The sequence below is a fragment of the Vigna umbellata genome, chromosome 4, assembly GCF_029865625.1.
Source record: "Vigna umbellata cultivar VRB3 chromosome 4, Vumbellata_1.0, whole genome shotgun sequence".
NCBI classification, from domain to species: domain Eukaryota; kingdom Viridiplantae; phylum Streptophyta; class Magnoliopsida; order Fabales; family Fabaceae; genus Vigna; species Vigna umbellata.
In genome coordinates this window covers 32,533,040-32,556,846 of record NC_142168.1, presented here as the reverse complement: position 1 = coordinate 32,556,846, position 23,807 = coordinate 32,533,040, and the positions used below count along the sequence as shown (strand labels likewise).

At 30.1% G+C, this 23,807-nt stretch overlaps 2 protein-coding genes across 2 annotated transcripts; both read right to left on the bottom strand.

Annotated features, from left to right (window-relative positions):
• Positions 1-3,158: 3,158 nt before the first annotated feature.
• Positions 3,159-7,260, bottom strand: LOC124836067 (uncharacterized). Its single transcript, XM_047311133.2, has 2 exons — positions 4,133-7,260; positions 3,159-3,684 (listed from the first exon to the last, which is right to left on the bottom strand). The coding sequence occupies exons 1-2, from the start codon at positions 6,735-6,737 to the stop codon at positions 3,269-3,271; spliced, it is 3,021 nt and encodes a 1,006-aa protein (XP_047167089.1). The 5' UTR covers positions 6,738-7,260; the 3' UTR covers positions 3,159-3,268.
• Positions 7,261-10,007: 2,747 nt separating this feature from the next.
• Positions 10,008-11,022, bottom strand: LOC124836057 (mitochondrial import inner membrane translocase subunit TIM17-2-like). Its single transcript, XM_047311116.2, has one exon. The coding sequence runs from the start codon at positions 10,843-10,845 to the stop codon at positions 10,231-10,233; it is 615 nt and encodes a 204-aa protein (XP_047167072.1). The 5' UTR covers positions 10,846-11,022; the 3' UTR covers positions 10,008-10,230.
• Between the last annotated feature and the right edge of the window lie 12,785 nt (positions 11,023-23,807).

The window sequence follows — 23,807 nt, the reverse complement described above, 5'->3', positions numbered from 1 at the left end:
ATTTTAAGTGTAATTGAAAAGTGATATTCATTTTATATATATTATAAGGGTAAAATGATTATAAATTGATAAGTTTTTGTATTTTTAAAAAATAAAAAAATAAATAAGTAAGAAAATATAATATCAAAAAGTATTATTTTTCTTATTTTAAATTCATTTTCATTCTAAATGTTTAATAAATCCGGTGAATTTCACACCATTTTTAATCCAAAATTTTAGTTTTAAAAGTAAATTTTATAAATTTTCTTTGTATATTCAAAATTTTAAAACAATAAATTTACGGGTCTTCTTTTTTATATTCAAAATTTTTATTTTTTACTTTTACATAAAGAAATGATATTTTCAGACATCAATTTTTTAATTCATTTAACATTATTTTTTTCTCAATTTTTACTCTCTTTTTTTAAATAAAAAAATTCATATATTTATGATTTTTTTAATTCTGTATTGTGTCTCAAAGGAATAGAAAAATATTTCATTCTATTGTTATTCTTTTATCTAATAAAATTCTAGTATTCCCAACACACTTCAATCCCCACAAACACTTGGATGAAATTGCATTGTCTTTGTATACTTTTCTTTTCCAACAAAACTTTTTGTTTTCTAGTTTTATCCTTTGATTTAGGAGGAAATTTCAATGACAGTTCATCAGAAAATGGTTGATTGAAGTCTGAATTTGGATGCTGGCACCACCATTCAGAAAATGATCGTTGCCTTCTAGCTAAGGGAACTGTGGAAGGAGCGAAAATGCCAAAAAATTGACTTCAATTTCACTTCCATTTCTTTAAATAGTACACTGAATAATGAATGCATGTCTACCATATAATTTAACCATCCAACTTATCTTCTCATTAAAAATATCAAAGTTTTTATTAATTTATTTTCACAGTTTTATATATATTAAATAAACAAGTTGGATACACATTAATCTTAAAATTTTGATTAAATATGAATATGTGTAGTATTTAATTTTTTAAAATTAATACCATAAATCAATATGTTTACATTTGTTTCATCTTTGTCGTGTTGAAAATTAATAAAAACACCATTAATTTGTTTGGTATTTTAATTCTTATCAATAATTTGAAATCTATTGGACCAATGATCAAAGTATTTCTTAAACAAAAAACTTATTTTATTTATTTTTACAATTTTATTTATTATTATGAGTTTTAATTACTCATTATTACGTTATTAATAATAATAATAATAATAAATAATAACAAAATAAACCTACAAACAATTATTAAAAAAATATGGATAATTGATTACAGAGAGATAAAACAACTACAAAAATTATTTTCCACACAACAACATATGCCATGTTTGGGGGTACACATTAAAAAAAAGAAAAATAAAACTTTCCGACATATTTGCAAACTAAAAAATTATGAATAAATTCAAATTAATTTTAATTGAAGAAACATGATTTTTTGAATTGAACTAGATCATTATAAATAATCACTTTTACCTCAATAAAACTACTTTCTTCGTCAATGTGCTTCCAAACAGAATCTAAAAGGAAAATGGTTGACTCAAAGAAGACCACTAAAGTTAATTAAAACTTTCATAATACTTTAGTGGTCAAGTCTTCCATTATCTTCATTTTAATGCTTTTCTTTTAGCAATAATTACAAATTTTAAATCATTTTATTTTATCATTATGTTTACACAGAGTGCTTTACTGAGCTGTGTTTGACAAATGGAAAATGTAAATGTGAACCAATTAAAAGTGGATGGTGAGATTATATTTGGTTGATGTTTAAGTCATTTCAATGGCTTCGATAAAGTCATTAAGCACTTAAAAAGAGATATACCGTGGAAAATTCGAAGAAAGAATCGAATAAAGTAGAATTTGTACAATTTAGTTTTACAGACACTAGTACAAAATGTGCTTTTAAACTCGCACAATAAACCTCTTTTTACACCAAACCGCTATCTATTCAGACACGGTGGCAGTTTCGTAATTAACGAGACCTTATAGGCCTCGATTCAGACTAGACTGGTGCCAAAAAGGGCTACCACTTCGGTTGTGAAAGCAACCGATGCCTAATTAGCGATTTTTGACACGATTTCTGACGCGGTTAACAGAAACCCGAGGTGGAAGGGGTATACTGCATCGGTTGGTAGGAAGGACCGAGACATATAAGCCTCTACTACCTCAGGCCCAAAAAGGACCGAGGCATATAAGCTAAAAAAAATAGTAAGATTTATAATAGATATGTTGTTTGATAATAATCATGAAGATTTACTGTATAAAATAAGAAGAGTTTGTTATGAAATTAATTATTGTTCATTTATTTGTTTGTTATAATTATATATGATGAATTGATTTGTTATAATTATTCATATAATTAATTATTTTTTATGAAGTTTACATATTTGTATTAGCTATTTGATTTGTATTATTTTTAAGTTATATTTTGTATTTATAAAGAGAATGTTTTCTATCAATAATAATACACATAGATAATGGTTTCCATTCTCTTTTGTTCCTTTATTTTTTCTTTTCTGTTAGTAATTTCATTTTATAACAGAGTCATGATTCATTTTGCCTCATAAATAAGAATGCTTACAAATAAATAGTACTTTGATTTAATAATTTTTAGTTTATAAATCAATTATAAATCGTGGTAATTTTGATTTAATTGATTAAAGATAAAAGATTAATGAAAGGATTTAAATATTTTCCGTTTTTACTGAAATATACTACTAATAAAGTTTTATGTATAACTCATGTATAAACCTATAGACTAAAAGTGTGACTATTACCAAGTAAGTTATAAATACATATTTAAGGTAAAAATATAGGTGATGATATTTGGTATATATTAATTGATAGAACCGTCAAATTTTTTTCAATGTTGACATTAGAATATCTCTACGATAACCTTTAATTAGTTTGACCGAACAAGATTATAAAAGGAATCATAACAAAGATAAACATTTAAACTGTCTGAATTAATGTGACGCAGCTAACAACTTCAATCCCTTAATCGAAACATACTCTGTTATTTAATTTTGTATGGATTAAAATGTGATTATTATTTTTAATACATATTTTGTAATTATTTTTAATATGTTGGAGATATCGAATTAATTAATACTTTTATTATATAAATAAATGTAACTCTCATCTTATGAATTTGAACGGCAAGTTAAGTTAAACAAATATATTTCTTATAACATTAAAATCACTTAATTTTTTTTTTCTGATATTCATTCTCTAACATATCCATCTTTAAACAAACACATTGTTAATTACTCACTAATCACTATCATTATCAATAGCATCAAACCTACACTCCCATCTTGAATTCTTAAGAAGAGGAACACCATCAAAGTGCCTAACATTCCCCTCTCCAAAAGCAAGCCCTTCTCCTATGGTGACCAACATGTGTAGCACCTCTTTCATGGAAGGCCTATTAGCAGGAAGTGTGGAAGTGCACAAGACCCCAAGTTTGAAAACACTGCACATTTCATTTGTGTAACTTGGATCCATGAAATCATTGTCTAGCAGCTCTTCTATTTTGCTTCCCACGATAATGTGACGCCATGCCCACTCTGCAAGGGAAGAATGTTCATCACCATAATTAGCTTCTTTACCTGTTGTCAGCTCCAGCAGTACAACCCCAAAGCTGAACACATCAATCTTCTCACTGACTCGCCTTGTTTGAACATATTCTGCAACAATAATGTTATTATGACACACTTTTACATTCATTTGACACAAAAAAGATAAAATGATCATAAAAGTATAAATTTTTTTATTTTTTCAAAAAAAAAAGTAAAAAGTAGAAAATAATAGTTTCAAATGAATGTAAAAAATTTAAATATGTCAAAAAAATCATTTTTTATTCTACAATGTAACCGATAGACCATATTTAAACGATGTTTCAAACTGATATTTAAATTAAAAAGACTATATTTATTCGACTTTAAAATATCAAAATTTGAAACACAAACGAAAAAGAAAATGTTTTTTTAACAATTTTTTTACAAGAGTCTATATGAAAGCGTGTGATTAATCTGTTTCAAATATACGAACCAATTATAAAAAAGTTGTTAACATAGTTTTTTCTAAAATTATATCTGGAGTAAGAAAAGAATTGATTAACAGGTGATAATTCACCTGGAGCCATGTAGCCAAATGAGCCAACCACTGAAGACATGGTAGCAAGATCCCCTAGCTTCATTAACATCCTAGCCAGACCAAAATCAGCTACTTTTGCATTGAACTGAGCATCCAAAAGGATGTTGCTTGATTTTACATCTCTATGAACAATCGGTGGAAAGCAATCATGGTGCATGTAGCACAGACCATGAGCAACCCCAATGGAAATTTCCAATCTCTTTGGCCAATCAAGCACAAAATGATCGACTGAAACCGACACAGTTGATGATTTGTCCTTATTGTGCAGCCACCTGTCTAAGCTACGGTTTTCCAAATACTCATACACAAGGAGCATAGAATCCTCATTAGAGATGCAACACAACAACTTCACAATGTTCTTATGACGAATGTTGCTCAGTATTTTCACTTCTGCACGAAACGAGCTCTCTAGCTTTCGGTCTAACTTTCTGTTGCTTGAGATCTTTTTCACAGCAATATAGTCTAAACCATCAACAGGGACACGGTACACTGTGCCAAATCCACCACTTCCAATAACATTGTGTTCTGTCATTGATGACACTATGTCTGATTCGGTGAAACTCAACCTTTGAAAGGAGACGAGTTTCCATGAGTTATCCAACACATGTTTCCCTCTTCTGAAAAGTTTGATAATCATGATTGATATCAGCAAAGCCAACAAGAAGGCTACTGCCACCAGACACAGAATCAAAGCAATAGACCAAGAAGAGCCTTTGGTTTTCTTTTCAAAGCCAGCACCAACACTGCACAGGCTCAGATTCAGTACTGAGGTATCAGCACAGAGGCCAGGATTGTTCAAAAAGCTGGTGGAATACACAGAGATTTCTAACTCATTTGGAACCTTCCCTGTAAGATGATTAGAGGATAGGTTGAGATTAGTAAGTCTAGGAAGTAGTGAAGGAACTTGACCTGTGAACTGGTTTTCTGACAGGTCAAGCTGATTGAGGACAGGCAACTGACCAATTTCATCTGGGATTTTTCCGGAGAGTTGGTTATGGCTCAAATTTAGATTCTCTAGGGACTTCCATGATATTATATCTGATGGAAGTGGCCCTGTGAGATGGTTATGATCAAGCAATAGAGTTGTTAGCATGGAAAGATTTGTTAACTCCTTTGGAACACTCCCATTGAGGTAGTTTTCGCTGGCTTTAAACACAACCATGTTAGTCCATGAAGATACCCCAGTTGGAATTCTACCAGAAAACTGGTTGTGACTTATCTCCAAGCGTGAAATAGTTGGGGAAAATCTCTCAGGAAGCTCACCAGTGAACTTGTTATTGCTCACCATGAAATCTGACAAGTTGAGAGTCCAAAGACCACTAGGAATGTTGCCAGAAAACTCATTGCTATAAATTTTTACATCAGTCAAACTACTACAGTGGCCAAGTGACTCTGGTAAGTTCCCACTCAGATAATTACAATAAGCAGATAAATTCTGTAACTGGCCATGATAGCATAAGTTCTCCGGGAGCTTTCCACTGAAACTATTGTTTGCAACCAGAAATGTTTTGAGCTCCGAGTAGCGACCTAAATCAGGAGGAAGAATACCTGAAAAATTGTTGAATATGATACGAATATGTTTGAGAGATGGAAGACGGCCTAAGCTTTGTGGAATCTCCCCTGACAAGTTATTGAGAGACAAACTTAACCATCTTAACTTTTGGAGCTTCCCAAAATCATGAGGTATTCTCCCTGCGAGATTGTTCTGTGCAAGATCGAGTTCGATCAAATTCAATGCTTCAATCTCACCAGGAATCTCCCCAGAGAGACTGTTATTGAAGAGGTAGAGTATGGTCAAATTCCTGAGCATGAACAAGCCTTTGGGAATGTGTCCACTGAAATTGCTTCGTGACAAATCCAAGTTCTCTAAAGCCACCAGTTCTCCGATGGTATCAGGAATTTCCCCGAAGAAGTTGCAACTGTACATGTGCAAGAACTTCAGTTTTTTCAACTGGGTCAGGCCTGATGGGAACTTTGAAGGAGGGAGCACTAAGTTAGAGGAAATGTCCAAGAATTCAAGATTGAACAAGTTGGCAATACTCTCAGAAGGAAAAGTGCCATTAAACAGACAATAGTGAAGTTGAAGAAATCTCAGTTGCTTCAACCCTCCAATGCTTGCAGGAATATCACCACTAAAGCTGGTGGAACCGAGATTAAGATGCTGCAAGTTAACCAACTTGTCTATGTCATTAGGAATGCTACCAGAAAATTCATTCCCTTCAAGGTCCAATGACACCAGCTTGGAACATTTATAGAGAAACGTTGGAAACTCCCCCGGAATGGAATTAAAGCTGAAATTAACATGTGTGAGATTTTTAAGATCACACATAAAATTAGGAAGTGTTTGATTGATATTGCTCTTGAACAGAGTTAATCCAGTGACAGAGTCATCGGTGCATGTTATCTCAGACCAGGAGCAGTGACGGGTGTTTGAAGGGGTCCAGTGACTGAGGAACGAAGGGTTTTGTAGGTGCTGCTTTATCTGCAGTAACACTGCATGCTCTTGATCTTGCAGCTGAATCTGAGATTTTACACAGCTCAGGAATAGGAAGATGGTTAGACAGTAGTAAAATGGTATTGTCATGTGTTTGTGCAGTGGTTCTGAAATGCAGCAAAGGAAGATAAAGAAGACTTTTTCACTTTAAACTTGGACTGAACAGTGATGAAACATCTATGATGTGGTCTATTCGTGTTGAGTGTCTTGTTTGTATTTCCAACTCGAGCAACACGCATCTGTGGAAAGTGTTCCTTGAAGTCACAATCCACCGTAAAGGACAGTGAGAAAATGTCCGTTTATTGGAAGACCTTGACTTCATGAATGCATACATGTATCTAAGGCCAATGCATCTTTGCTATTCACCAATCGGATTTGATGACAAGTTTCGAATGATTTGTTGGTCAAGAAATGTAACATGGTTTGCCAGGAAAATGTGCTGTGCGTGAATCATGATGTAGGGGTAATGCTGTGATTGCACTGTAACATCTGTTATAATTGAGACATAGCCGTAGAAATTCTGCTAAACATTAACATTGTTCATTTACGTGTGTTGTTTATTTTGTTTGGTTTATTCAAGTGACACGGTTAGAGAGTAACTCCTCGTGCAGTTAACCGTTGTAGACCGATTGGTTGCACAGAAATCCTATTATCATATTGAATTAAAACTAAGTAAGATTATTATCAGTTGAATCGTAATTAGATTAATATTAATTTTAAAATCTATAAATACAAAGTATTTAATAGATCGATTATATTTAATCCTAATATCACCAAATTTTTAGTGACTTTATCAACAAAGTGCATACTAGTTTGACCTGTAAAAAAGAAGAACTTTAATCTGAGTGCGGAAATAGAAAACCGAATTAAGAAAAAAAAAGTTGATATCTACTCAATTTAAATTCAAGTTGTGTTGTTGCTTGCACAATAATAACTCAAAATAACAAAAGTCATTGTTCGAATGATTGAGCAAGAGATCGAAACTGTGTACACACTAAGCATCCAGCTTATGATTTGTTATGTAATTATTGTCTAGAGAAATTTGTGCGTAAGCATTAGCAGAAACATTCTTCCACTTGTTATTTTATTCTATGAATAAGAATAAGATAGTGGCACTCAACCTAACTGAGTATATATGTAACTTATGATTAGTGAAGTGAGTAATATTTCAACTTTTGACCATGTCCAATGTGCACATTATAACCACCGACACCAATAAAGATTATTTTATGAAACACATTTTGACCACTATAAAGATGCATTTTAAAGTTGCAACATATGGATCTTTTTAGTACAGAATAGAAATGAAAGGTAATATTATTTAAATTAAAAATAAAATAAAAAATAATTATTATCTTATTTTATTTTATTAATGTGGTAAAACTATATAGAGAGAGAGATAATAAAGTGGAAAATTAGAATAATTATACTAATGTCTTTGAGAAAACCTTGTATTTATCTATTTTAATTTCTGGCCTTCTTGTAAACAATTCACTTTTAATTTAGATAAATACAAAACCATAAAAGAATTAGCCTTTGAATTATAATTTGTCTCCAATTGTTTTTAAGATTATCAATCACAATCTTGGTGTGAAAACACGGAGCTCTTAGAGAAAAAATAAAGAGTAGACAGTATAGTTATTTGAACGGAGGGGGAAAAAAGTAGAAAAAGTAGAAAGTAAAACCAAAAAAAGAAATGAAAAGAGTAGTTAATTTGATTGATGTACCAAAATATATTTTTTTATATATTAATATAGTATAAAATATATATTTTTTAAATAATTTATTTCACAAACCTAGGATATATGCCATTTTCAGGTTCCTTGTTTCATCGACCAAACCTAGGATATATGCCATTCATGCATTAGTATTTTCAAGAGTGGTGTTAAAATGTAATTCAATATAAGATAGTTTAATTATTTATTTCACAAAGGAGCGTTTAAAATTCAGTTAAGCGTGTTTTTTTTTCCAACGAAGCAAAACCTGTCCTGTGATATACCCATGAGTACACTCAGTATCCCACTCATATTTTGCATTCCACGTTAACTCGTGGTTAATCACACATAAATATAATTAATTTTATCTTATAATGATTACATTTAAAAAAAATAACTTTATATACAATAATATACGTTGCTAATCATTTCATGAAGTTGGCAAAACACTAACATTAACTGTGACTAACTATATCTTATAAGCGATTAAAAGTATATGTATATATGTAGATTAGTAATAGTTTCTTCAATAACTAAATCCATTTATTATTAATTTGACAAAGATTACTAAAACAACAAGAAAATTAATTGAAGACTAAATCTGTGATTTTATTTCAAAACCAAATTGAATTGCGACTCTTTTCAGGATTCAAAGTGAGTGTTACTCTAAAAAGCAATAAAACCAGCTGAATTTCATGACACCATAGTGAACCTTGTACCAAATCAATATCACATAAACACCAGCAAACACTACGGAATTCACCATGGGTACTGTAACCAGTGACTAATGTAAACCAGGAAAACATGTAAGCAATGCAGAATCCAGCTAAGGTGCAAACCACTTGTTGTAACACCCCTAGAAAAGGTAGACTAAAGAACACAGTTGTTAGAGCTCATTTGAATCTTGGGTTCGCACTGAACTTTAAGAGTCTCCACTGAGAGTGTTTTAGAGCATGATCAAATAGCAATATCCCCAAGCTAGAAAAAGAAATCCAACAATAATAACAGACAAATCATGACAAAACCCATATCAAAAAACAGGAAAATGTGGTGGATAAAGTAATAAAAGAAACAATTAGGAATGATATGGTCCTAAATACCCATTCACAGTATTTTATAACCTGTGTGGACATATAGGGAGGATAACATCCTACGACAACCAAACAAAAGTTACAAAACAGCACCCTGAATTGCGTAGTACTACTGTTTTCAGCTAGCCAAAGGAGACCTTTAAAAATTCAAAATAAACCACCATTCTTACAATTTCATTGAATTCTCAAGTTAACACCAAACTTGTAAGAGTCTACAGTGATTGTATTCTCAGGCGTGAACAAATACCAATACATGCATAACATAAAAAATCTAGCACGGATCATGCCATGATAAAAAAACTAAAATCCAGGAACATATGATGGACAAAGTAATGAAACAAACCATAGAAAATATACATACAAAATATTGAATATTGAATATTGAAGAACGAAGTGTCGTCCCATTCTGAGTATTTGCACTTGTGGGAAGGTATTCGAATATGTCTTCCCCCAACCAAACAAAAAATCATAAAACAAGACTTTCACTCAAACTTGCATCATTTTCAGTTAAAGGATGCATTCAAAGTTAACCAGCATCCATAAACTAGTAGCTCTATCAGGTAAATTTTCAAATATTCAAACCAAGATAAAAAATAATACATAGCTAAATATGATGAAAGCCTACCGCTACACTTACATAACATGTTATTCTGACAAAAATAAAGGGAAAACAAGTGACAAAATCATTGTATGATAAACAATCATCAAGTGAGCTTCAATAACAAAATCAAAGTTCTCAACTCAAATCATATGTCCCTAAAGACCAAACCTAGATAATTACTTATACTCAAAATTGGGCACAGGGGGTGCATCAAAACTCTCAAGAATCTTCGTTTCACTTCCAGAACCGGTGGAAGTCTCGTCTTTCTTCCCTCCACCGAACCACCCACCGATCCACCCTGGCGCCGCCGCTGCCTCCTGCGTCGATGGTGGTGGTGGCGGTGGCTCGTCTATCATGATGGGTATAGGCTGCTGCGCGCTGAGGAACTTGTTGAGCATGATACCGGCGCCTTCTATGAGAGCGAGGAGGACGCCACCGAAGGCGGCGGAACGAGCGGAGGCGGCGAAGCCCTGGCGCATGGAGAGGAAACCTCCGGTGGCGGCCCCAGCAACGATGGAGTTCCAAGGATCCTCCTTCTGGCGCGCGTAGACCATGGTGCAGTCGAAGGCGGAGAAGAGGCCTCCCCAGACGGCAAAGCTTCCGCCGACGCGGGGGGCGTTGAGGCGAACGGCTTGGGTGGCGCCGACGAAGCGATCGCCCTTGGGAGAGTTGTAGAGACCCTTGAGAAAATGGAAGGCGGAGCCACCCACCGCCCCCATGCCAAACGCGCCGCCGATGTCGTCGAGGATGCGATCGGGGCACGGTTCCCGGGACGTCTCTGGTGTTCCCATGGGGTTTCGCTGTCAATCTAGGGTTTGCTTTGGAGTTTGAGGTGAACGCGCGTGCGTGTGTTGCAGAAATTTCTCTCTGCCTAGGGTTTGCTCTGTCGACGAAGAAGAAATAGAAAAGCAATTTGTTTACTACCTTCCTTCTTCCGTACTCTATTCCTTTCAAAGATTTTTTCTTTTCATTATTAACTTTACCTCTTTCACATGTAAACTTTATACTCTTTATTTTTAATTTTAGTTTGTATTGATAATATTTGTAATTTTGATAGAAAAAAATCATTGTCATATATTTCATTAATGTGCTGAATATAAGTTGCTTTCAGTATTTATATTTGCATATCAAAAATAAATTTGTAAAACCTAATTTTAGTAACTTATAAATTATAAGTTATTTAAAAAAAATTATAATAATAAAATATATTAAAAAAATATTTCGTAGCATAATGTCTTGTCTTTTATAAAAAAATGTTTTAAGACTTATTATTATCTATTTTCAGATTATCATTGAAAAAAAATTAACAAACACAAATAAATAATAAGATAAGTTAATGTTTACAACAATTTCATAAAACAAATTTAAAGATATATAAAGACTTATATAAATACAATTAGCTTTAAAAAATAGTGCAATTAATTTCTTTTAATTAAAAACATATACCATTACTTTAAAGAATTTTGAATTTCTTCACATTACATTTTACATACGGATTATTATATACAGATTCTGATTCGTATGTAATAAACATGTTACATATAGATGTTATATAGTTACATACGAATTTTTTTAAATGTAATGTGAGAAAAATTTGCATACAGATTATTCGTATGCAAAATCTGTATGTGGCTTGACACGTTTAGATAGGAACATTTTCAGTTTCCATATTTAAAATTTGTATATAAATGAAAAAATAGTTAGATACAGATATTATATATAGATTTTTAATTAATTAATAGCTAAAAAAAATTATATTATTTATATAGACTTTGAAAAAAGCCTCGAGTTTCTTCTAACTTTGAAAAAGAAGAAACCTTAACTACAATTCTCCAAAATCAATCCCTCCCTTACTCACCATTCCTTCTTCCTTCATTCTGGATAAAACAAACCTCGAAAACTCTTTCTTCTTCTTAAAACGCTCACATGGTTTTATCACTCCATCTCACACCCTTGCTTCTTTCTTCTTCTTTCCTTGTAGCAAATTGGTCATTCGATGTTCTATTTATATCTATGAACAACACAAAAAACAATATAGTATTAAAATCAATAATTAGACTTGTGTAGATGGCTAAAAAAACAAATAGAAAAAGTCTTATATGCAACACATAATAGAAAAAAAAAAGTTAAACTCAATTTACACGATCAAAGAAACTTATTGATCCAAATTGAATGGCTCGTCACAACAATCGATCATAGTGTCTTAGTTCAGACGAGTCGAAAGTAAGAATCCTTATACTATGTTCACATAAGCATATTTCACTATTCACGAAGAATGTCGAGGATGAATTTTATAGATTTGTGATGTTTGTTTCAACTGATATGCAAGGAAGGGAGAACGATGAATTGTAAGATGCATTGTTTTTTTATCACTCACTCAAATGCTCGAATTTTAAGAGAATTTTGTGAAGATGTTATATTTAGCCTTGTGCTAATTTTGTAATGACCACACAAATATATCGTGTAATGTGTAATCGATTCTGAATTTTATACAATCGATTTCATTGCGTTTTATATTATGAAGAAAATTTGGAATTGTTTCCAGCTGTTGAAGTAATTAATTCCAACTTAGTCAAGACATTTGTAATGGCTTACACATAAGATTAATTGAAAATGAAGAGGAATAACAAAGCACTTCCCTTAAATATAGGCTTGTGGGTTGATGCAGCGAGATTGAAGATGAAACGAAAAGTAGATAAAGTAAAAATGCAATGTAAGCTGTAATCGATTACAACGTCCTTGTATTCAATTACAACATGTATGTATTCGGTTCCACATTGAAACGTATTTGAAGCATTCAACTACCATCTATTCATCTAGCAACCCAGCATGCCCACATGAGATTCTTGGGATGTTATCCTTTCCTCCAGCAACTGACTCAAAATGCTGGTAATATTTTTCCTTGCCTACAAGACATATGCAAATATCAATGTATAATCAACAAAATATAATGCAATATGATTATCTAATATTGTTATATATTTATAAATTTTGAGTGTTGAATTGTCAAAGTGATTTTTTGCATAACTTTTTATTAATTTTGATTTTAAATAAAACAATGTGTTTTATTTTAAAACGATTTAATCATAAAATTCGAAATTGTTTTTCATTAAGTGCTTTACAAAAGTTGTTTCCAATTTTCAACTCAAATAAATTTGAACATATTATCTTTCTTAACCTAAGACCAAACACATAATAACATATACCAAACCAAGAATATCATTAGTTGTGGATTTTTTTCATCCTTATAATACTTTTTACTAATAATAAATTTGAAAAAGTAGTTATTAAAATAATAAAGGCTAAATGATAATTTTATAATGAGAAACTATTTGAATAAACAAAAAGTTCACTAAAATGATAAAAAAATAGTTTTTTTTACTATGAAAAAATATTTAAATTTTAAAAATAGTAATTAAGAAGGTAAAATTAGAAAAGCAAAGTGATGTGTATCCTTATTATATATAGATTATATATAGAAGAATATAGATATATAAGCTAGCGAAAACTAAGTCTTGTTGCATGTGTGTGTCTCCATTTTTAAAATATTTATATTGTAGAAAAAACAAATGATATTTGGTTATAGTTAAAAACTCAATACTTTGATAAATAGAGTATAAAAATATTATTTATTTTTTCCTATTAGGAGTTTCAATTATTTTGTAACATCCCAAATTCTCACGCTGGATAATTCATAATTTATATATTGTAACATTACATTTACGGTAACATCCCGTAATCTCACCCTTTAAAATTTCCTAGTTGATATAAGTCTATACATGTAAAAATGTTCTAATTATAGTTCTTCTACTTCTCCCTTCCTTGGCACTGAGTGAGGCAACATTCCTTCATCTGCTCCCGTATAACGAATTATACGATCATCGCACATACCCAAACACAAACAAGTAGGGTGAGCTAACATGCAACCAATCATTTATGAAACATGCATGCAAACCTCATATAATAATTATGTCATACATACTCATACCATCATACAACAATCACATCATACAAACACAAACAAGTAGGGTGAGCTAACATGCAACAAATCATTTATAAAACATATATAATTACCTTGATATAAACATCATATAATAATTATGTTCGACACTCTCATACCACAATTCCTATTAGACACTCGTCTCACAATACCCAATAGACACCACAATACCCAATAGACACTCATCCGGATGATACGTTGATGAGCGGTCACGGGAAGTTATGCACTTGTAATGACTTCTACTTCTTCTTTTTTTTAATATACTTTCAAAATACTTCATACCATTTACAAGGTTAATCCCCTCACTATGTCCAAAACCGGCACATAGACCAGGACCTCCTGCTCCTCTCACCACATAATTCATCCCTCTCTACTTGAGACTAGATGATTATTAGAGTATCAGGATAACCTCCAACTACGGGACCCTCAACATCAACATATACACAAATACCATAACATTTATTTAATCTCTCCACAAGACTCATACCATACTAATATTCCTCAACTCACATTATACCCTTACAAAATCTCCCCATACTACCCATAACATGTTCAGATGCATAATTTCAAATGCAGTATAATAAAATGCAATTATCACAATTATAATTCATAATTCCATATCTACCACAAAAATGAATTCATCAGACATTTCCATTCCAACAAGATATATTGCACAATATTTTAATAGTACAAAATCTGTTCAATAAGATTTAAGTTAAAAACTTGTCGAGTAGACTTCCAGGAAAGAGAGGTGCGTCACAATGGACAACTTAAGTACCAAATCTTTCCTTAGCCAAAGTGTTCCTCAACTAGTTTTTAACAAATTTCTTATTTACAGATTCAAAACAACAGCATATAATATTAACACCGAATTTCAATATAGATAACCATACAGTAAGCATTAACAGTATTCATACATAATTTCAAGATATGAATAGTAATAAAACAATACTAAGTCATAATATAAAAGCATAGAAATACTAAATCATAATATAAAAGCATAGAAAAGTTAGCTCCCCTACCTCTATTCTAGACTTAATCTCCTGCTCCGAATTTGTTTCCCCGAAACCCTTCAGAACCTCTACTCTTCTTGCAACTAAAAATTTCTCCCTAACTCTTTCTTCTCTATTTCTCAAGCTCTCACTTGATTCCTCTTTTCTTGGTGCAAAATACCCTTCCCTCCCATGGCTATTTATAGTAAAAAAAAAATTTACTATTCATTAATATTTTAATATTATTTATTATTTTAATATTATTTAAAAATAATATTTCAATCATTTTCTCACCAAATCTGATCCTAATTTCTACCTACTACTTTCTTCCATACTAAGGAATCCAAATGCTGAAAATTTATTTTTACTATTCACTTTTTACTATTTACTATTTACTTTTTACTATTCCATTTAAAAAATTTTACTAAATAAGTTACCAAAAATTTGAACCTCTCCTTCTAAAATTACTATAATTTTATATCCAAAATTTACAATTTTCTATCCATTAAAATTATTATTACTAATAAAATACTAAAATTTACTACTATAAATATATATATATATATATATATATATATATATATATATAATTTTTTTTTTATGGGTCTTACATTCTCCCCAACACAAAAAAATTTTCGTCCTCGAAAATTCAAAAATTGGACATAAAAATAAAGTTATGATTATTCCACCTTATCTCCTAGTTTCCTTGTAAATTCATTTACTCTACTTATTTTGTGCATCAAATTTCTAGCACGTCAAATTTGAAATATATTCATGAAAAATTAAAATCATAAACCTTCAAAACACCTTTACTTGACACTTTTAGCCCTATGAAAACCACCATTAAACATACCTCAATTATAATGTGTTTCCCGAGATCAAAACCATATCCCAAGGATATTTAGTGTTAACCAAATCTCAAATTTTTATCTTATGCGAACTAAAAGTAAGTATAAACAAGTTCACTCACACACATCACTGGATAGAGATCAAGGTGCGACATATAAATCTTTACCCATCCTTTACATCGCCATTGAGGTTTGAATACTACCATATAACTATACCTGATGAAATTGCTCCAATCACAATCTACAACTTCTTAATTATTCCGAATTCCCTAATCACATTAGTATTGCAACCCTCCTTTTTATCCATTTCCAAACTCTTCTTCTTCCTTATCTTGCCATGTTCATAATAATGTCAATTCAACCTACACTACCTCCACTAACTATAATAAATTTTACAACCATAAATCATGACATTTTAATCCTATTAAAATACCAAATATTTGTATAAGTCGAAAGCCAAAATTTTCGTACCTGGATTTTCTCCACTACTCCTCATACCAAAATCATATATTCTCAAATCTTATCTCTAATACATTTACTAAAAAAAAAAATCTAACCATCTCCTTTTAATAATCTATTTAGCTTAGAATCCTTCCAATACTTCATTCTTCTCTAAAGACCTCGTGTTCTCTTAACTTATAGATTTCTCCTCCTATTAAACTTTCTCATCTACTCTTCTTTGTCTAATATTTGATTTATTCTTAATCTACTTCAGTATTCCTATCCCTTTTTATTTTAAACTTTATCTTTAATTCTTCCACCATTTTCTTTCTTCAGATTCCAATCATCACTAATACATCAATCCATGTTACCAATCTCACACAATGCCACTCTGTTTCTCATCAATACTTCCTTCTCTTCTGACTTCTAACGTTACTGATATACTAAACCAAACTGATTTCTCAAATCTTGCCACATTCATGCTTATCCAAAGCTTTTCTTAATCTAGCCTTTGAACTCAACTCCTTTTTGTGAAACGTAAGATATCTCATCTATTAATTTTGTTCTAGAAACTTCTAAAAATTTACTTCTAAACACCAACATCTTCACTCATCCTTTGAAACTTAAACTCTAGTATTATATCTCCCTATCAAGGCTTTAACTAATTCTAATATATTTCCTCAAACCCTCAGAATTAAGAAAGGAAAATCATCTATGGTAAAAGTCATGGTAGTTAGACACAATACTCTACTATCTAGATTTAGAGGAAATGGTAAATTATACCATTTAGACTCAATTCTTCACAGAGAAGACACGGAAGACCCACAACACAGAGGTCATCCTAAGGACGAACTGCTCTGATACCATTAATGTAACATCCCAAATTCTCACGCTGGATAATTCATAATTTATATATTGTAACATTACATTTACGGTAACATCCCGTAATCTCACCCTTTAAAATTTCCTAGTTGATATAAGTCTATACATGTAAAAATGTTCTAATTATAGTTCTTCTACTTCTCCCTTCCTTGGCACTGAGTGAGGCAACATTCCTTCATCTGCTCCCGTATAACGAATTATACGATCATCGCACATACCCAAACACAAACAAGTAGGGTGAGCTAACATGCAACCAATCATTTATGAAACATGCATGCAAACCTCATATAATAATTATGTCATACATACTCATACCATCATACAACAATCACATCATACAAACACAAACAAGTAGGGTGAGCTAACATGCAACAAATCATTTATAAAACATATATAATTACCTTGATATAAACATCATATAATAATTATGTTCGACACTCTCATACCACAATTCCTATTAGACACTCGTCTCACAATACCCAATAGACACCACAATACCCAATAGACACTCATCCGGATGATACGTTGATGAGCGGTCACGGGAAGTTATGCACTTGTAATGACTTCTACTTCTTCTTTTTTTTAATATACTTTCAAAATACTTCATACCATTTACAAGGTTAATCCCCTCACTATGTCCAAAACCGGCACATAGACCAGGACCTCCTGCTCCTCTCACCACATAATTCATCCCTCTCTACTTGAGACTAGATGATTATTAGAGTATCAGGATAACCTCCAACTACGGGACCCTCAACATCAACATATACACAAATACCATAACATTTATTTAATCTCTCCACAAGACTCATACCATACTAATATTCCTCAACTCACATTATACCCTTACAAAATCTCCCCATACTACCCATAACATGTTCAGATGCATAATTTCAAATGCAGTATAATAAAATGCAATTATCACAATTATAATTCATAATTCCATATCTACCACAAAAATGAATTCATCAGACATTTCCATTCCAACAAGATATATTGCACAATATTTTAATAGTACAAAATCTGTTCAATAAGATTTAAGTTAAAAACTTGTCGAGTAGACTTCCAGGAAAGAGAGGTGCGTCACAATGGACAACTTAAGTACCAAATCTTTCCTTAGCCAAAGTGTTCCTCAACTAGTTTTTAACAAATTTCTTATTTACAGATTCAAAACAACAGCATATAATATTAACACCGAATTTCAATATAGATAACCATACAGTAAGCATTAACAGTATTCATACATAATTTCAAGATATGAATAGTAATAAAACAATACTAAGTCATAATATAAAAGCATAGAAATACTAAATCATAATATAAAAGCATAGAAAAGTTAGCTCCCCTACCTCTATTCTAGACTTAATCTCCTGCTCCGAATTTGTTTCCCCGAAACCCTTCAGAACCTCTACTCTTCTTGCAACTAAAAATTTCTCCCTAACTCTTTCTTCTCTATTTCTCAAGCTCTCACTTGATTCCTCTTTTCTTGGTGCAAAATACCCTTCCCTCCCATGGCTATTTATAGTAAAAAAAAAATTTACTATTCATTAATATTTTAATATTATTTATTATTTTAATATTATTTAAAAATAATATTTCAATCATTTTCTCACCAAATCTGATCCTAATTTCTACCTACTACTTTCTTCCATACTAAGGAATCCAAATGCTGAAAATTTATTTTTACTATTCACTTTTTACTATTTACTATTTACTTTTTACTATTCCATTTAAAAAATTTTACTAAATAAGTTACCAAAAATTTGAACCTCTCCTTCTAAAATTACTATAATTTTATATCCAAAATTTACAATTTTCTATCCATTAAAATTATTATTACTAATAAAATACTAAAATTTACTACTATAAATATATATATATATATATATATATATATATATATATAATTTTTTTTTTTATGGGTCTTACATATTTTATCACTATCGTGTTAATTTTGCCATAGAAAACTTATTTTTATGTCTTATTTGTTAATTTATATCAACAATCCTCAAGAGACGTATTATCATTGAAGTTGATATTGTATTGATAGATTTCTTTAAGAAAAATGAGTTTTATGGTGAATTCATACTTAATGTGTAGGACATGAATAATAGCAAGTCGGGTCGAATATGGATAATGTTTACTTACTTATTATTCGACTTGTATGAAAAAGTCGTACACATTATTCGTATGTTGTTGCATAAAAAAAAATTTACAAATCTTTTTTAACTCTCAAATATTTGTTAGACATTCGTACATATTTTAAAAATTTTACTTTAAGAGTTTTTAGATGAAGTCCAAATTAAATTACTAAAAGAACAATACAATGGAAAGGAACAAAACTATAATTAAGTTTTGAAATAATTATTTGAGTGACAATAATCTCGAACAAAAACAAAAACAAGTTTCAAACATCAAATGTAGAATTTTGGAAAAGATAAATTTGAAAACATAGTGCAAACGTCACAACTATACCTAGGTATGTAACTTTCCAATTTCTATACGAAATAATGAATGAGTTTGATAGGGAAGTGCATAGGTCTATCTGCATCTTTTTCAAATTTTATATCATCTAATGAATGAGTTTGATGGAAAACCCAATTGTATCTATAAATTTCATAAGTAACTCAAACATTTATATGTAAATATTAAAATAATATAATTTTTCATTTCTATTTTCTGAAATATCTTTAATTGATTAAGAGTATTTTCTTAGATATTACTAGTTAAAAATACTTTGAATAAAATTTCAACAACTTAAACTTAATAAAGATAAAAATATAATTTAATTTCTTCAACATAAAAAATATTCACTAGTAGAGATAGTACGATACCTCAATATGACCCGTTACGGATACACATATGCGACAATACATATGGTATTATAGTATATTTAATTGAACACAATATAATTGAAGAATGATTATAGTATATTTAGTTAAGCTTAATAAGTTGAACTATATATGTTAAATATGATTGAAATCATAAAAACTATACAATAAATTAATTTAAGTACAAAAGGAAAATAAATAGCATTGATTATCATCTTTTTAAGGAACAATAAAGTTCAATAATATCTACCGTCAGAAGATAATATAATAATTTGTTCATTTATATATGTTTTCAATAAACAATAAACATTTGAGAAAAAATAAAATAAATCACACAATCAATCACTGTGTTTAAATGATGATATTCAATGCATAATGAAATGGTAACAAACATTTCTTTATTAGCTGAAATTGTAACGAAGATAAAACTACAACTTAAAAAATCAATATGTTTATTTTGTAATTAGGTATAAATAATACAATGTTTAAATAATATTTAAATTGTTACACTATTATAAAACTTTTTAAAGATAAACTTTGAATGTTATTAAGAAAAATAAAGACATTTACTTTTTTTTTTATAATTTAGGATTTATTGATTTGTGTTTTATTATAAGTATACTGAATCGTTAATATATATATATATATATATATATATATATATATATATATATATATATATATATATATTAAGTCAAAGTATAATTTATTAAGGGATTTACATACATTTAAAGAATTATGATTACTTATTAGTCTAAGTGATGAATATAAACATTGATTGATTCAAATAAATTGCACGCATATAAAATTACTGAATATAAAAATTATAAAATGATTCAATAAAGGTTAGATTTTATGACCCAAACTTTATGCACTAATGCAAACAACATATTTCTAGCATATTCAAGCATTTACATCACAAGTATACAAACCTTAGTTCCTTAGAGAAGAGTTTTAAATCCTTCTGTGAAAATACTAATTCTTTATAAACACACGATTTGTGTTAAGAAAATTTGTCTAAAATGACTAAGAGATTTGGTATATGTCTAAAACTAGACCTTTTAATCGTTCTATCTATGCATATGTTTCAAAGCATTTTCTAATGATTAGACACCACCGAAATAGTATAGATATTCCATTATGCACGTGAATAAAAATGATAAAACACAAGAATGACGAAAAATGTTGTATTGCATAAAAAGAACTACAAAGTTGAAGTGCAATACATCCAATCCCAATAAAATTAAGTTTAACTACTCATATACACCGAGAACACAAGAAGAGATTTGAATGATGAAAAGGATGAAGGAAGATTAAATTCTTGAACCCTAGAAACACCTCAACTCGTGTCTTGGCCTTCAAGTTCATTTTCACGTTTAAAATTACTCATTTCTTTGACTCTCGACATTTTAAATCATTCACTAAAAAATGTTTTTTCATTAGGTCATAATAACCTCTCGCTGGACCAGAGGTAGTTTTTCTAACATGTTGGTTTATTAAACTTGTTGGACGAGTGATGATGACTCACTCAGAGATGATTTCGGACAACATCTCCTCGATCTTCTCCCATGTTCCATTGTCCTGTAAAATAAATAATTATTTATAACTATGAAAATTATATACAAATCTTGTATCTTTAAATATAATTCAACATAAAATAAAGGACAAAAAGACAGTTAAGAAGTTATAATAAATGTGAATCATAATTAATCATCACACTTATCATGTTTACTTAGTATTTGATATATAGTGCATGATCTAATTCATTTTATAAATTATTATATATTATTCTAGTTTACATATTTTTTTTATTTGTTTGTATCTTTACAACTTTAAAAATAAATATAAATTATGTTAATTTCTTTAATTTTTATAAGCATAATATACTAAATTGTTAAAATAAAATCTATTGATATTTGAATTAAAAATTATATCTTAGTTTACTATTTTTCTTTTCAAGGTTTAAACGCTCAAATGATGAAGAATCTCAAGTCGGTCTTATTGTTTAAAACGGTCTCAATTATATCATAAATTTTGTAAATTCGTAATAATTATGTCATTTATGCTAAATGGTAAGAGCGTGAAATATTGATGACGTGATGCACATTGAGGTAAATATAATCTTAAATTATGATTTAATTTATAACCTGAAAAAGTTAAAAACTTCTTACTATACAAATTTGAGATTTTGAAATTGCAAATTTAAAATTTTGAAAGAAATATCAAAAGAAATCAAGGCAACATCCTTCATCATCATCATCAAGTAATGAATGAGGAGAAGGTAACATCAAACCAAAAACCATCTTCATCATCACTCACACCTATAAGCCTTTGAAATTTTAAGGGCTGCCCAACAACAATGAACAGAGTTGCACGAAGAATTATCACCAAACCATAAATCACAAATGCAAGAGAGCTTAAACCACGTCAGCCTTTGAAATCGCAAAATCTGCCACCGTCAGTGTTGTTCAAGCTCGTCGGCACGCCTTCGCCATCTTCATCTTCGTCCAACATTGTGCCACCACGAAGCCTCCTCGTGGGTTCATCTTCCACCTTCAGCAGATTGAACTCATCTTCATCACGCCATCAACCGCGACAAAACCCATAACGCCAATCTTGCGACATCCATGCGTGAACAACGCGAAATCCCAACACACTATGAGATGCTCCCTCATCCTCCACCATTTTCGCTCCCTAAACGAACTTGCAACAAAACCTAAGAACCAGAAATGACAACCTTCATCATGCTTGAAAACCCCAACTCGTGTAATCTTCTATGGGAACTCAAGCCAATCCAGAGAATGCGAATCACAAGTCTTCATCCTCGCATAATCATGGTGAATCCATCAACCTGCAAATAAATCATCGAACCCAATTATAACCATGAAAACAAAATCCAATTGAAACGCGAAATCATGTCTTCCTTAATCCTCTCCGGGGATTATGAAAATTTTAAGGACTGCCCAACAACATTTAATAGATCTAAAAAAAATCTAAGAAAGAGGTTTCGTATGAGATTTGGAATTACCAAAACTGTTTTTTCCTCTTTCCTTTTACTTTTTCTTTTTTTTTACTTTTTTAAATTCCACGTCACAATTTAAATTTTATTTCCATGTACTAAAATGATCCATTAAATTATATTTCCACATAATAAAATGATTCACCTCCACATCATTAATGTTTGACACCCTTTCCAACGAAAAAAGTTTAGCTGTTACGAATTTACAAATTTTATGACCTAATTCAAATAGTTTTAAACAAGAGCACCAACTTGAGATTTCTCAACAAATATGAAGAAGAACCTTTGATAGTTTAATTTTTTTTTTAATTATTAATTGTAATTGAATTTTATTTAAAAAATTATCAAAATAGCTATTACTTTTAGCAAGTCAACTAACAATAATTATACGAATAAAATAAAAATATAAATTGTGTATGATAAGTTATATATATAAATAAAAAAATAAATAGTTTTTTAAAAACAAGTAGTTATTTTAATTTAAAATGTTGTTACTAACAACAAAACTAACTGAAAAATAGTTTTTTATTGTAAATAATTATTTAAATTAAAAATATAGTAATTAAAAGGATAAAATTAAAAATTTAAAAAATGAGTTGTATTTTTATTATATATAATTATAAATTATATATATATATATATATATATATAATATTTAAATATAATTTAAGAGAAAAAATTGCTAATTTAAAATTTTTGTAATTAAAATTAAAGAAAGTTACTATAAAAAAACAAAATCG